Source organism: Anomalospiza imberbis, chromosome 27 (assembly GCF_031753505.1).
Source record: "Anomalospiza imberbis isolate Cuckoo-Finch-1a 21T00152 chromosome 27, ASM3175350v1, whole genome shotgun sequence".
Taxonomy (NCBI): Eukaryota; Metazoa; Chordata; class Aves; order Passeriformes; family Viduidae; genus Anomalospiza; species Anomalospiza imberbis.
This window is the reverse complement of record NC_089707.1, coordinates 368,112-383,148: the sequence shown is the minus strand read 5'-3', so window position 1 is coordinate 383,148 and position 15,037 is coordinate 368,112. Positions and strand designations below refer to the sequence as shown.

General features: G+C 43.7%; 2 protein-coding genes across 6 annotated transcripts in view; one reads left to right on the top strand and one right to left on the bottom strand.

Annotated features, from left to right (window-relative positions):
- Window positions 1-275: 275 nt before the first annotated feature.
- Window positions 276-10,671, bottom strand: LSM7 (LSM7 homolog, U6 small nuclear RNA and mRNA degradation associated). 4 transcript variants are annotated; one of them, XM_068174233.1, is made up of 5 exons: window positions 10,519-10,671; window positions 10,278-10,368; window positions 8,981-9,052; window positions 985-1,396; window positions 276-762 (listed from the first exon to the last, which is right to left on the bottom strand). In XM_068174233.1, exons 1-5 carry the CDS (start codon window positions 10,564-10,566, stop codon window positions 450-452), a joined length of 936 nt encoding a protein of 311 aa, XP_068030334.1. In that variant the 5' UTR covers window positions 10,567-10,671; the 3' UTR covers window positions 276-449. The 4 variants fall into 4 exon arrangements, with proteins under 4 accessions (XP_068030334.1, XP_068030335.1, XP_068030332.1 ...); XM_068174234.1 differs by lacking the exons at window positions 10,278-10,368; window positions 10,519-10,671 and adding an exon at window positions 9,855-9,932; XM_068174235.1 differs by lacking the exons at window positions 276-762; window positions 985-1,396 and adding an exon at window positions 4,927-5,963 and having other exon boundaries at window positions 10,519-10,658.
- SPPL2B (signal peptide peptidase like 2B) overlaps window positions 10,627-15,037 on the top strand; it is a 30,710-nt gene continuing 26,299 nt past the window's right edge. For both annotated transcript variants that reach the window (XM_068174229.1, XM_068174230.1), the window contains exon 1: window positions 10,627-10,784. In XM_068174229.1, the coding sequence (XP_068030330.1) occupies window positions 10,728-10,784 (57 nt within the window). In that variant the 5' untranslated portion in view covers window positions 10,627-10,727. The remainder of the gene's footprint in view (window positions 10,785-15,037) is intronic.

The following is a 15,037-nucleotide window of genomic DNA, read 5'->3' as shown; positions in this document are numbered from 1 at the left end:
TTGTTTTGTTGTTTTTTTTTGTTTTTTTTTTTTTTTGTTCTGTCATACAGCACTATGGGCTTATAATCCTGCTGAAGATTCCCTTGACACCCATTTGATTATTTAAATCCTATGATATTTTCTAACAATGAGGCAGTGATTTTCCAGTTGTTCAAAGGACAGAGAGACACAGAGGTTAAAGGTCAGAACAGCCCTTTATTGAGCATCAACCCTAAGGAGTTTATATACCATAACAATACCAATCACCAGGTCAATACCATCATCAGGTCATTTTCAATAATGACCTGCAGCCTTTGTGTAGACAAAGATTGCACTGGCTTTTGCTTCAAGTTCATTTGTCAAGTAGGAAAAAAGGTAAAATTACAAAAGAACAAAATTTTAAAAATGTCACAGGCCGAAGTTGATGCAATCTAACTCCCTTCAGCTGTAAAGCACATGATCTTCCACTCTTATGCCCACGTATCAAATCTTCGCACAGAGACACAGCCATGAATAGGAAGGGGGCAAGGGAGTTTGTTATCTATGACCTGGCACACATCAGTGTAGGGATCAAAGAGGACTACAATGGGGAGGGTGCTGTTTCCTTTCCTCTGTCCAAGGAGATAAATTTGTCCATTCACAGTGCTGCATCCCATGAAGAACTTCTGGGTCAAGCATTCTTCATTCACCTGGGTCCATTCATCTGTCTCCACATCAAATCGAAAAGCTTCCCCTCCTACAGTGTACAGAGCCCCATTCAGGGATGTGATGCAGAGGTCATACCTTAGAGAGAAGAAACCCTTGATCAGAATCAACAGAAAGATTTGGCCCCTGAAATATTCAGGATGACCTTGGTCCTCAAATCAGAAGTCCTGTCTAAACAGAGAATCACAGAAGTGTTGCAGGGACAGGACTTACGGATTTCTACACTATAACCTCTTCTTGGAGCAGGACCAACACTAGAATCCTTTGTCTTCTGCCAGGTCCCTGAATATTATTTCTTACCTTGGAAGAGGGGAGAACGAGATGACATCCCAGCTGTCTGTCTCCGTGTTCAGCCTTTGCACTCCATCATATACGTGTCCATTCTCATCTAGGCCACAGACCACATAGATCCTGGTTCCCACACTGACCGCGTCACCTCTCTCCACAGGCTGAGACATAGGACTCATGCTTTCCCACTCTGACTCCATCAAAGCCATGCGCTCCACTGCTGGGATTATCCCTTCATCTGTGCTCCCTCCAAGAACATACAAGTAGAGCCCTACTCCTACTGCACAGTGGCTATTGCGGGACTTCTTCATGGCTGGCCCTTCCAGCCAGCAATTGTCCAAGCAGTTGTAGATGAGCACCCAATCCACACTGTACCACACAAACTCATCCCGGAAATATCCTCCTGTCACAAAAAGGAAGCTCCCTGGAAACACAGCAAAGAAAATACTAGTCACGTGAAAGCTAAAAATTGCTCCTGATACCTGGGGTACTCATTTCACCCTGGGCTGTACTGATAAGGTGCAAGATGAGGAGAGAAAATCAGTTTGCAGTATTTAATTCCTCATCCACACAGATACATTGGGCCTACAGTATGCAGCCAGTCTTTCCAAGACTGCTCCAATTTTTTAATAGAATCATGGAAACACTGGTTAGAAAGAACCTCAGAGATCTCACTTCCAAACTCCTACCAGAAATGGGACTATTACCAACACTAATACAGGAAGCCATCGTATTGAGCTGGCTTGAAAGTCTCCAAGCATGAAGATTTCCCAACATCTATGGTTAGTTTAATGTAATGGCAACTATAAATCAGAAGTCGCCTGTCATAGATCTAAATCACTACAAAAGAGAAGGCCAAAAAATACACTGCTTAAAGCCAAGTCCTTAGATTAATTCCAGATAAAGCCAAGGTAAGGAGCGTGGTAGACTGCATAGTAGTTTCTGCTATATGAGAATAGCGTTGTCTAGCATTCTCCCAGGACTAAGGAGGACAAAACCATTCTTTGAACAAATATGAACACCAATATGAACGAGGTTTTAGCAGTGCTGAGCACAACAGTTTTACAGCAACAGTTGGACTCCCTGCATATGGCATTCAGTCTCAACTTGTTTGCATCTGCTCAGTCTCCCTTCTCTGTAAGTTACCTACTGCTGCCACTGCATACTGGGTGAGATTCCTGCGCTGCAGTGGAGAACAAGCCTGCCAGGTCCCTGTTTTAGGTTGAAAGAGAAATAATTCTTGCTGTTCTTTGTCATGCTTTCCTCCCAGGACATATAAGGTGTCATAGCTCCGGCCAGCATAAGGACACAGTTTCGGATTTTGCCAGCTGGGTGGGGGACAGCTGTCTAACTTCTTTATTAGTCTGGAAAAGATATCTGTCTCTCCAGCATGCTTGCTGCGTTTCACCAAGATATCAAGGAAGGACAAACTCAGAAAAGTGACCCTGACTTCGCCCACCAAATCCAGAAATTCTTCCTCTCTTGTTGCTGGGTCCTCCATTATCCAAATCATAATACTGTCAAAAACCACATCCTCTCTTGAAATGAAGAGGTCATCACTCTTCAGGAGCTGCACCAGCATTTCCTTGGGCAATGCCTTAAATTCTTCCTGGCATATCACATCCCCCCAGTGAGTGAGAGCCACATTCATAGCAGACACATACAACTCTGTAAAGGCAAATTGCTGCGAGTAGGTCATCAGGCCAAGGCAGTTTGAAACATGCAGTTCTCTCTCCAGAAATTTCTCACACAACAGTTTCACCCTGTCAAACTGAAAAAAATCAGCTGTTTCCAGTAAGCTGGTCACATTTTCTTGACCTATAAGCACTTGGGCTGTGCGAGTGAACTCAAGTAGTGCCTGAAATGGCACTGCATCGACCCCTTTGATCACTATGTGCTGTTCAGAGCTCTCTCTTGCTCCTCCAAAAAACATGGCTTCAAAGTATCGACTGTGTACTGAAAGCACCCTACGGCTGACCTGGAAGAGTCTCTCTCCAACCTGAAGAATTGTGTCTGCAATCATTTCTGTCTGAGGTCCCAGCTCCTGTGGCTCTTGTGCAGGCTCCATGCTTGTAGACTGCCAGGCAGTTAATTTTAACTCAGTCTTATGCAGCCCTTTCCATCTCTGGAAACACTATCCCCCTAGCTAGGATAAGTATGAGATAAGCCAATCTTGTCCTAAAAATAGAATGTTTTCTACTCTCCTGCTTTCCTTTTCTGTCTTTTCTGCTGCTTTCTGAACAGCATTAGCAGAACAGCAGTATAACCTAAAAAATACAGATTTGACTGGCATCTACTTTTACCAGGTAAGGCCTCAGCAAATAAGGGGAGCCATTAGCCAAGCAAAGAGCCTGGGCTAAAAAGAAAAAGCAGGAGAAACAACCAAAAGATTCCTAAGCACTGAGTAAATACAAAGAAGTTGTAGAAAATACTGAACCCATTTGGAAAAAAACAACCATCACCTCATCTTTCATTAGTTCAAGTTTAATTAAATACCAAAGTGATTACAGTTTTTATTACATATCTAACTTTATACTTTAGTAAGAGAGAAGAGGAAGGAGTGAGCCCCCATTCAAACCCAGATGGCTTCACATGTTCAGTCATCCTCAATCTGAAAGCACTAAATAAACACAGATGTGGGACAAAGAACAGCTAATGCCACAGTGAATTTTTCCAGAGCTGTTACATGAAGAGACTTGCATAGGGACCTTGAAATAGAGTCCCTTACCCAAAGAGCCCATACCAGCAAGACTCACTCCCAGTTCATGGCAGAGCTCAGCAAACAGAAGCTGTGCCAGTGTCTCATCATGCCATCATTAAAACTTTCTTCCATATTTCTAGTCTGGATCGCCCTTCTTTTAGTTTAAATCATTACCCCTTGTCCTGTCACAACAGACCCTGCTAAAATGTCTGTCCCCCATCATTTTCATATTCTTCTTTTCAGGTACTTGACTCCCAAGTATAACCTCAAAGTCTGTGCTGCAGAAAAGCAGAGCCATGCAGCTCACATTGAAGAGCAACCAACCAACCCCCTGAGCAGGAAATGTTGGGAACATGCCCCTCCCCAGAGTTTACACACTTGACCCATGAATTCAGGCAGATCTACCAGCACTTAAGAGCTCAGAATCCACCCCAGAGAGCCCCAGCAGGTCTGTTTCTTTTGCTATGCTTAAAGAGTGCAAAAACAGTGCAGCACATTACTGGTATCAACAACAGCAATCTCCCATCTAAAGGACAGTTCAAGACTATGCTCAGGCTGATGGCAAGCAAATTCTACTCCTCACACTCTAAATAAGGATTCTCTTTTGAATTGTGCAGTTTCACAAGCAAGTTTTGTAGCATTAGAAAGAAACTAGGTTGTGAGGAGCACACCTTTATAGACAGCTCTGTGAGCCCCCACTTTAAATCCAGACACACCCAAGTTCACACAGGCAATACATTACACACAACACCTGGTCCCTAGTTTCAGAGCCTCCTGGAAGTCAGATTCACTAAAATGAAATTTACTCTAAGCTCCCACCCATTCTGGAGCTGACACAGGAAAGGCTATGCGTGGGAGAACGATGCTGTGGCCAAAATAACCAATACATGTACTTGCCATGGGTTCTTGACAACCTTCAGGAACAAAACTGCTGCTGCTAGCAAAACAATTCACTCTGCCACAATCTCCTCATAAAAGGTCCTCTATAAAGGCAAGAGAAGGTGGAAGAAGCAGGTTACAGGCTCCAGGCACATACTTCAACCAGGCAGTCTTTAAAACGCCTCAGAAGGGGGACGAGATGCTCTCAGGCCTTTCCCATCAATTCTGTTTGAAGTACGGCTTTTGCTCTGGTCCTTCCTGATCTTGTAGTGCTTATGCACCTCCTGAACTAATTTAATTTAGATCTATGGCTAGAGAACTGTAATGTCAGCTGTAGTGCACTTTTACAGACTAAAAACCAGACATTTAGAAACAGATTAATTTGTCTTTATTCACTCAGAACTCATCAAATCTTGCATTTTCTGCAGTATAAAAGAAATAAAAATGTTTACTTACAAATCAAGTTATAACAAGCAAAACCACAAGTGGATAGCTACAATATAAAAATATGCAGTGCTTCCAGACACTGCCTACAATTGAACAAATGGTAGGATATTAAATATTCTTCCCCTAAAATTCCAAGTAACAAATAGCTACCACCATAAGGTTTAGGTCACTCAACCAAGAATTATCCCACAAGTTAGATCAGTCCTCTGTAGAGATGTGTGAGCCTGCTGATACACAGATCACAGCCCACAAGTTCTGGAACAAGTGCTGAAAAAGACCTCCTTGGCTACGTCCCTTGTAAAGGTGATGACACTATACAAGAAGTAATTTTCCTGCACAAAAGAGACTGAATTCAGCAGAAGACTACAACAAAATGCTTGCCCAGCTGAGTACTGATATCAAAGAGGAAGAAAAACGTGTTCTACTGTATTTAGGCTTTTAATTTAGATTAAAGGCATTTTAATGTATTTAAAAATGGAAAGAATATAACCAATATTCAGGGCATTCATAACTAATTTTATGGTGTTGTTTCAAAACACAAAAGATCAAGAAGGTCTCAGACAATTCATAACAATATGTTCTCTTCTGTCAACTCTAAGCAACATAGTTACACACTTATTTGGGGCTAGGAGGAAAACAAGAACATGCTTCTTACATTCAATATCCTCTCATCATTTATGAAAACCACAAAAATAAACTTTTTTCACACTAACAAATACACATTCAAACGCCCCCCCCAAAACAGGAAGCTTCTCACACACTGATAGTTTTCTCCAATGACTTGCACCCCTGAAGTTTTCAGAGACAATCCAAAGAAAGCATTAGCCATCTTGCTGCTGAATGAAAGGGTTTGGAATAGCTTCCATTCCATCCTGTGGACAAATCAGAACCACAGAAGTCCCTCTGCAAACAACAAGTCCCAGCTGACGTGTGTCTTCTGTTAATTTAAATTGATCATCTGGATCTAAAAAGCAGAGATCCATGGTTAGAACAGGAAAATAAGAAAAAGAAACCAAATTCCATAAACTTCAAAAGGCACAGACATGCATGTTTTTTCCTGGCATAACTGCTTTGTTTTATTGAACACATGGACCACACAAGTGATGCAGCAGTGACATCTGATGTTTTCAAGACCTTACTTACAGTGAGCAATAAGGAAATCTGCTTTGTATGCAACAAAAAGCAGAACACATTTATTAAGGAATTCAAAGGCCTTTCATGCATCTAACTAATAGTATACAGGCAAGTGATTAAAAAAAGCTCTTGCTCCCATTTCAAATGCCATTATAGACAAACACTTTGTGATTAATGCAAATCAGAAAAAGACACTGACTTCTCAATGCACTAGGGAAGAGAGCACCAGCCCATTCTCAGACCAGGCCAAACAGGGTTGGATTGGGACAAACACTTACAAACCAAACAGTTCTATCTTCCATATAGAGATATGTTTATATTCTATAGAAATGAACAACACATTTTAAAACTCTGTTTTAAAGATGAAATTCGAAGCTTCAGGTGTTCCATTTTGAACAGGTATGAGAATAGTCTTCAAAAACACTGTCTTATCAAATGATAGGTTTTGTATCAGAGAGGAGAAAGAGACACTGCTTTATTCTTTAGAGGACAAGGACAGCCAATGAGATAACTATAGAGGAGCTCAAGCAAGGACTACCAGGGATGTTCTATCACAGAGAATGTGCTTAACCTAACTTCTGATGCAGAATCACCTTTAAAGGTCATCTAGTAGAGCCTCCCTGTAACAAGCAGGGACATCTTTAACTAGACCCAGTTGCTCAGTCCCATCTTTGAATGCTCCCAAGGATGGGGCACCTACTACCTCTCCAAGCAACCTGCCCCAGTGTTTTTATCATGCTCATTATAAAAAAAAAAACCCTCTTCCTTTTATCTACATTGTCACACTACAGCATGAAATAACTCACACACGGACGCTAGATGCAAAAGGGGAAAGAAAAGAACCCAAAGAGCAAACTTTATTTTCTGACTCCACTATATGCAGAATAGTAAAAGTGACAGCGGATTGGAGGGTGAAATTACCACCTCTCCAACCACACTGGTCAAACTAACAGTCCATCAAGTCTCTCCACCCACAAAGAAGAAAGCAAAACAACTACTGTTTATATGAACAGTGTGAGAAAATTCAGTAGAAATATGTAAATATCAGAAAGCATAAGAAACTTTTAGAAGAACTTTAAAACTCTCAAAAGAACTGAGCGACACTACATGTTCCTTACATTTGTATCTTCTGTTATATCTACATTGACCCTCCTTTAGTTTAAACCCATTACCTCTTGCCCTGCCAAAACAGGGCCTGCTGAAGAATTCCCCCCCTGGCATTTCCTTTTATGTCCCTTTAAAACTGAAAGGCCACAATACCATCTCCCTCTCTTCTTCAGGTAAACACCCCAGCTCTGACAGCCTGGCTCCAGAGCAGAGGGGCCCCAGCCCTTGGAGCATCTCTGTGGCCTCCTCTGGCTGGCTCCAGCAGCTCCACATACTCCTGATGTTGTTCCCCAGGGCTGGGGCAGCTCTGCAGGTGGGGTCTCACCTGAGTGGGCAGAGGAGCAGAATCCCTCATCCCTGGTAGGGATGCAGCTGAGGATACAGCTGGCTTTGTGAGCTGCAAGCACATATTGTCCAGCTTCTCATCCACCAGCATGTCCAAGTCACTCTCAGCAGGGCTGCTCTCCATCTATTCATACCCCAGCCTGAGTCTTGCTGAACCTCATGAGGTTCCTGTGGGCCCTCTTCAAAAACTTGTCCAGGTCCCCCTGCATGGCCTCATCCTTCAGGTGTGCCACCTGCAGACTGAGGGTGAACTTGATCCCACTGCCTATGTCACTGATAGACACTAAACAGTCCTGGTCTCCAGAGACCCCTGAGGGACACCCCTGGTCACTGATGTTCACAAGGACATTAAGCTATTGACTACTATGCTCTGGATATGACCATCCAACCGATTACACATTCACCAAACAGTCCACCCATCAAATCCATTTCCTTCAATTTAGGGAGAAGGATGTTGTGGGGTGTGGCAGCAGCTCTCTGGCCACAGAGAGCAACAGATAACTTTCCCAGGCCTTTCTGGGAATAGGCTGTGATAAGATCAGAGAAAAGAATGAGAAACAATTCTTATCTTGGCCTGCTGCACTTGGTATTGTGAACATGTGGAATGTGTTATGGAGACTTGTTTACCAAAGAGTGATTTCTTAATTAGCCAATGGTGATAGTGTTTGGATTGGAGGACCAATTAGGTCTAGGTGTATCATAACTGTCTATAAAAGCAATGGGTTTCCTAATATTGATATATATAAAGAGATTGATCAGCCTTCTGTGAATCATGGAGTCAATGCTAATTATTACCTGGCTGGGGACCCGCTGCTGGGACAGTGGGGGACTGTGTTAAAGGCTTTACAGAAGTACAGATAAAAGACATCTGTAAGCCCTTCCCTTGGCCACTGATGGAGTCACTCCATCACAGAAGGCCAGAATTGTTTCTGGGTTGTTCAGATAGGATTTTCCCTTGGCAAAGCCACAGTGGATGCCTAAAATCACCTCCCTGTCCTCCAAATAACTTAGCAGAGCGCCAAGGAGGATCTGTTCTATGATCGTCCCAGGCACAAGAGGTCAGGCTTGACAGAACAGTAGTTCCCAGGTTCCTTTCTACCCTTTTGAAAAATGGGTTCAATGTTTCCCTTTTTCCCATCATCTGACTGCCATCACTTTTTAAATGTTTTAGACTAGCTTGGGAACTGTAAGAGCCAATTCCCTCAGGAACATGTTGTCAGGTCCCACAGACCCATCACCTTACATCTTTCTTTACAAGACAGTTATACCAAGCATGCTGCAGTTTGGGTGATGTTAATCTGCAGTTTCTGCTTATTCACTCACGGAGCTGTAAGATTTCTGTCAAGAAAACCACTCAGGGAGGGGGAAGCTTTCCAAAGATTGCATATTACTTACCTCGCATGTACTCAATGGTACCATCCAGCACAAGGTTCAGAAGAGGGTCAAACCCTTTCAAGACACCACTTGCTGTTGAAGACCACACAGAAAACAATCATTAGGACCAAAACAAGGTATACAGCAACACAAGACTTAATGAAAGGTACATTGAGTTCTCCAGCCCTGTTCTCTCTTTCAGGCAAGACCAAACAAATGAGACCAGAGGTATTAAACAGTGTCCTCTTTATCAAGGGCAAGTACACAAAAGCTGCTCTGCATTGCACCAATTAAAACTTACAGACTTTTCAATCCATTCTTCCAAATGTACTTCAAGATGCTAACATTTTTGCTTTCAGCCAATTTCAAGGGCATTTTAAGAATACTGTATAACAAATCAGTAGAAGTAACACAAAGTAAAAAAAGACAACTCCAAAACAAAATAAATATCCTTAATGAAAGGTTATGGTTAAAAGTTAAACAAGGCTATATTTTAAGTTCTTTCCTCAGAAACCCCATCTTCCAGGTGCTCTCCTGGCACATCATGTCTTTAGCATAAGCACTGCCTCACAGGAAGGCACTGCAGATAGACCACACTTTGTCCTAATGGAGAACATGATTCAACAAGACTAGTCACTAAATATACCACAAAATTACACAGAGCAACTTCCCAGTTTGACAAATACACTTCTCAGTAAGGAGTTCAAGTAACTTTCAAACCCTCATAAGCATAAGGTCCCAGTGGAGTTTTAGAATGCAGCACATGGTAAACTCAGACGAACAAGTGCCTGCGGGTGGCACCAACTGCATTGGGATGTACCTGCCCAGCTGGGAGGGGACGGGAACGCAAAGGCACGGTGGCATTTATTGAACCACGAACTCCGGGCATGCTTACCATGTCAAGAGATGAAAGGCGCGACACTTGTATTAATTGTTACATCCATAAATGTTTCTTTGTTTCTTTAAGTGCATCCTTGCAATGCAAAAAAAAAAAAAAAAAAAAAAAAACCAAAAACCAAAACAAAAAAAAGCCCAAAAAGCCCAGCCAAAATAAGGCTGTTCAAGACAACCACTAAAAGAGGAGATGCACAGATGAGCCATAAGGATAAAAGTGCACCCAGGAGATGAGTGGAATAGTTAAACGAGAGAAGCTTCACACCAGTAATTGCAAATACTATTAAGTAAAAGCACCCGCTACGCCCCCGCTTCCCTTGCTGGGAAAGCAGCGTGAGCAGGAGGGCAGAGCCGACAGGCATCGGCTGAGGGAAAACGCCGAAAGGCGAAAGAGCTTCGTGCTGCAGCCACGCGCCGGGCTCACCTTCCCGCCCTCCTTGGAACTTCACCCGGATGGTCTTGTCGATGTATTTGGAGAGGTCCAAGATGCTCTCCTTCTTCTTCTTCTCCTTATCCTACGGCAGAGCACAGGCAGCCCAGTTAAAACGCGCCATCCGCGGAGACGCAGACCCGGAACGCTGCCGCGGGATCCCGCGGCGCCAGGACGGGGGCGCGGGTAAACCACCGACACCACCAAGCCCGCGCCGCGCCAGCCCGCTCCTCACCGCCATCTTCCCCGCGCCGCCGCCGCCGCCGCCGCCGCCACTCGCCATTTCATTCGGCACCGCCAGAAGTGACGTCGCACCCCGCCGGAGCCCGTTGGCGGCTCGGGGCGCTGGGGCGGGACGTCCGGGGCGGGCTCTGGGTGCCCGGTGCGGAAGGGTCCGGCCCGGCCCAGGTCGGAACAAAGCGGCGGCGGCGCGGCAGGCCCGGTATGGCGGCGCAGCCGGCCCGGCTCCGCCTCTGGCTGCTCCTGCATCTGCTGCCTCAGGTCAGTGGCTGTGCCGGGCTGTGCGCTCCCCGAGCCACGCGCGGGCAGCCGGCTGAGGGCGGGGAGCGGCCCCGGGTGCAGCCGGGCCCGGGCGGGCTGTGCGGCGTGTCCGCGCCCGGAGCCGCCTGCCGTGGGCGCTCAGAGGTGCTGCAGCCGCCCGGCAGCGGGCCGGAGCCGAGCCGTGGCCGCAGGAAGGCAGCGGAGCGCGTGGGGCTGCCGGCCCTGCCCTCCGCGATTTGATATATCTGTGGGCCTGGGCTTCTCTGAGACTTTTTTATTCTTTCCGTATTAACTAGCGTTTTCCTCGTAGTTCCCAAAATTTCGGGGATCCCGTGGGCAAAGCCCAGCATCCTCGCCAGGCAGCCCCAGGGAGGGGAGCGCAGCCGAGCCCCCGGGCCGATGCTCGCCGGACGACTCTGGGTTTATCCTGGCTGACAGATTCCCTGTGAGGAAGCTTTCAGCAGAAAAGAAGGGATTTCTGCTGACCTTGACTCTGTAGTCTCTTGAGTGTTGTATTGTCATTACTAAAATATTAATTAGTTTTGTGGGTACATTTCTAAGGGTGTGAGAACTAGGCATGTAATCCTGATACAGGAGAGAGTGGATTTCTAGCAATTGCATTGCATGGTACATAGCTTTTGCCTTTTAAGTTCGGTGGTTTGTGTTCTGAAAATTTTGAAATGTAATTTAAACTTCTTGACTGTTTATTAGGTAATTTGGAGCATACTATGGCTTCTTGAATATTATTGGTGTAACATCGTAACATGGAACTCTAATTTTTCCTCCTTCTCTCTCTGTCTCCTTACCGTTTCCTTGCCAGTAGTCTTTAGTTGCAGAGTGTTCTGGTTGTCTGCTAACTTCTTTATTTCTGTATCATCCCCTTTTTTCATCCATTATCTTCATTATGTGTTCATTATGCTCTTGCATGCCCCATGCTTTTTGTCACTGATGCTTCGCAGGGATTAGTAGTGGCAGTGTAGGCCCAAAAAATTAATAAGATTTAATTAACAAGATTAATTTAATTAATGAATTAACAAGAACAAGTCAAAGACTGGCATGGAGTCAGTTTGATCCATCAGTTTGGGGAAGGTGAGCATATGGCAGCGCAGAAGGACAGCGGTAAGATAGTCCACCAGTGGGTACTTGGAGGTCTTGCATTCAGCTCCATGCATTGCAGCACATTCCTGTCTGTAGACATTTGGTATATTTGTGCAGTGGAAGTGTTAATGTACTTGAATAAGCTTGGGCAGACTGGCCAGGGTGCTGAAACATTCCTGCTGCTGCAGTGAAAAGTGTATGTGATGTACTGTGTGTTGCCAATATGTTTCTGTTAGCCAAGCTAGTGTTTTAAAAATTTGCTTGAATACCTCGTATTGTGCATAATTTCTGCATCTCTTGTGCTTGCACTTGTTGGGATGGTTTGAGTGGTACATCCTCCTTAGTGTGAGGCAGAGAAGAGTGCTCTGCTGCACTAGTCCTGGTTTGTTGCCCCTGTCACTGATGGCTGGAGTTATTCTGGGGGACAGAGCTGACAGCTCTTGTCAGGAGCTACTGTGTGCATTTGCTGTGTGCCAGCTGTACTCATTCTCAGTGCCTTACTCATGCCTTAGTGAGCATATACCTTTGTCTCCCTCCTTGAAACAGTATAATAGAAATGATTTGTTTATTTGTTTTCCCTGGGGCAAGAGGAGGTAGTGTCCACATTTGCTTCTATCTTCTTATTTTGGGAGAAGGATCAGCTTGGCTACTGAAGCATGGCTCTTCCAAATCTGGGTCCTCATCTGGGAACACTTTAAGAGTGGTGTGATCTTATAGATCCAAGTACAGTCTGCACTTAGATCTTGCTTTGGTATTTGAGTTCTCACATTTCATTTAAGTTCCCATTCTTTCCAGGCATTGTTACCCCTCAGTTTCCTGTAACAACAGCAGATACGTGAGCCTTTGGCTAGTGATGAACATAGTAACATGATCTGCAGCAAGTGTGTTGGATCTAGCTGGCCTTCACTGTAGCACCTTTCAGCAGAATATGTTGAATTGAGGTGATGGGTTTGTATTTTAAGTTAGGGAACTCTGATATTGGTCCAGAGAATTTGAAGGTCTGTCTGAAATTCTGCATTAAGGTGGTAGCTGATAATTTAGTCTCCTGGTATTAGTTCATTATGAATATGTAGATCTCTGCACTGTACAGTGTTTGTTGAAGGAGCGTTTTATTTGTGTGCAGCTTTGCTGCCTGCTGTTGCTGGTCTCCAGATGGATCAGTGCAGTTAATGGAACAGAATGACTCCAGCTCCTGGGAACTCTGACATGGTACCTACTGTAAGAGTAGGATAGCTCATTCATTCCTTCTTCAAGGAACACAGCTCCCAGTGTCTGAGATGTGAGTGACCAGGTCAGTTAATAGAGCTGCTGAAAGCAGAAAAGGTGTATAGGACACCCAGAGGCAGGGAGGAACAAACAAGACAGATACTGGGTTGGCTCAGTCACTCACACTGAAGTTTCTTGAAATACTGATGAGCTGAATTCTTCCTCTCCACCTTCCTCTATCATTTAGCTTGCAAGTCCAGTGCTTGCCTCTGAACTGCATTAATTCACCTAAAAAAACTTGCACAGCAAAAAAACTGGGGAGCATTCTTCTCTTTTATGCATTGATCTGTGGAAGGCCCTGATGAGATTTAGAGCTAACAAGTGTGCCCTTCTGTTACCACAAACATTAGATTAGCTCGTTTGTCTGTTAAATTCCGCCCTCAGATTTTACACTTCTGTTGTGTGAAAACCTTTTCCAGTTTTGCAGCTTTATAGAAAACGCTTCCTTTGGTGTTAATTATACACTATTGTGTGGTTTTTAAGCCACAGGATCAATAAGATGCAAGTATTATAATATACCTGATTGTCACAGCAGCTGTTGTTTTCCTGTGTTTAACAAAGGCTGGACTTGCTATCCAAGCACTTGGAAAAGAGCCTTTGAGGTTGTAGGCGCATAGTATAGGATCTGCACAGGAGATGACATTTTCTCCTGGGTTAATCTAGGATACGAAGTGGTCTCTAGGAATAAGGAATCATAAATGTCACCACTATGCCAGTGCAACAGCAGCGCTGCTTGAACTTTTGTTGTCTCATACCTACTGACATGAAAAAAAACAAAACTGGATGCATCAAAGTGGATGAGAACAAACTTCAGAACCATGCTTTGGTTCTGAAATACTAAAATTAATAATTTGTAAATTATTAATAATAATAGCTTTGTAAAAATGTCTGTTAATCCACATTATCCACAGATTGTGTTCTTCACAGAGTTCTAAAACTCTGTGTTCCCTCATCTGCTTTTAGCCCTGCTCATATTGCCTTTAATTCCTCTAATGCTTGACTTTCATTTAACTTTTGGCACACAAATCCAAATAGCTTCTAAAATGTTTTGAGCACTTCACATTAGGAACCTTTTACTCCCTTAATATTTCTTTGAAGAACGTCCATTAAATAGCTCAGAAAGCAAAACTGTGTATTGCTTTTAAAAAGACACGCCTGGGTGTCTTTTAGGAATTATTCCTGAGTTCCAGTAATGGTTATCTCCACATAAATGTAGCAACACACCCTATACTTCCTCTCATTTTAAAGATGTGTGCCATTATCTCATAGATGTAAAACTTTTAACTGTACAGCTTGATTGTTTCCATATGGATAAAGCTGTTCAATTACAGGTGTTAGCTCCTGCAAAACTGCCTGAAGATTTTGGAGATAGTTATACATGTACTATTCAAAACTAAGATACTCCATGTTTTGTTTGTTTATCTAAGCCCAGATAGACCTTGTAGAATAAGCAGGGAACATTCTTTTGTCCTTGTCTTTTGAGTGTGACTGTATTTGCACCTCTGTTGCTTGTTACTCTTCAAAATCAAATTCAAGATAGTAAGTACAGGTTACTTTTCTAAATTACTTGTTTCTGTTGAAAGTAGTTTAGGTGCTATGGTTGGATACCTGAGACATGACTTAACAAGTCTGCTATAGCAGAGAGTTGGAGTTCTTGTTTCCTCACAGCATATGCACAGTAGTGTCTCTCTTTCTCCACTTGGAGAAAAGAGATATCTTGGAAACTTGCACTGTGCTCAAGTGACTTTAATCTGCACTGAACTAATCAGTGTGACCTCCCATATCAGCATGCTTCAGGACAAATGTCATTGGTTCTAAAGGACTTAGTTAACATTAATATTATAAAAGAGGGAAGAAGTTGCTGCATGTGTTAACAAAGACCATTTATA

What these genes read in the sequence shown, in the direction of transcription:
- LSM7 (XM_068174231.1), bottom strand. Translation starts at nt 3,040, where the DNA reads ATGGAGCCTGCACAAGAGCCACAGGAGCTGGGACCTCAGACAGAAATG. An exon ending in GTATGCAGTGGCAGCAGTAG is followed by an intron (nt 1,397 to 2,118) that starts GTAACTTACAGA and finishes CTGTGTTTCCAG; the next exon opens with GGAGCTTCCTTTTTGTGACA. An exon ending in TCGTTCTCCCCTCTTCCAAG is followed by an intron (nt 763 to 984) that starts GTAAGAAATAAT and finishes CTTCTCTCTAAG; the next exon opens with GTATGACCTCTGCATCACAT.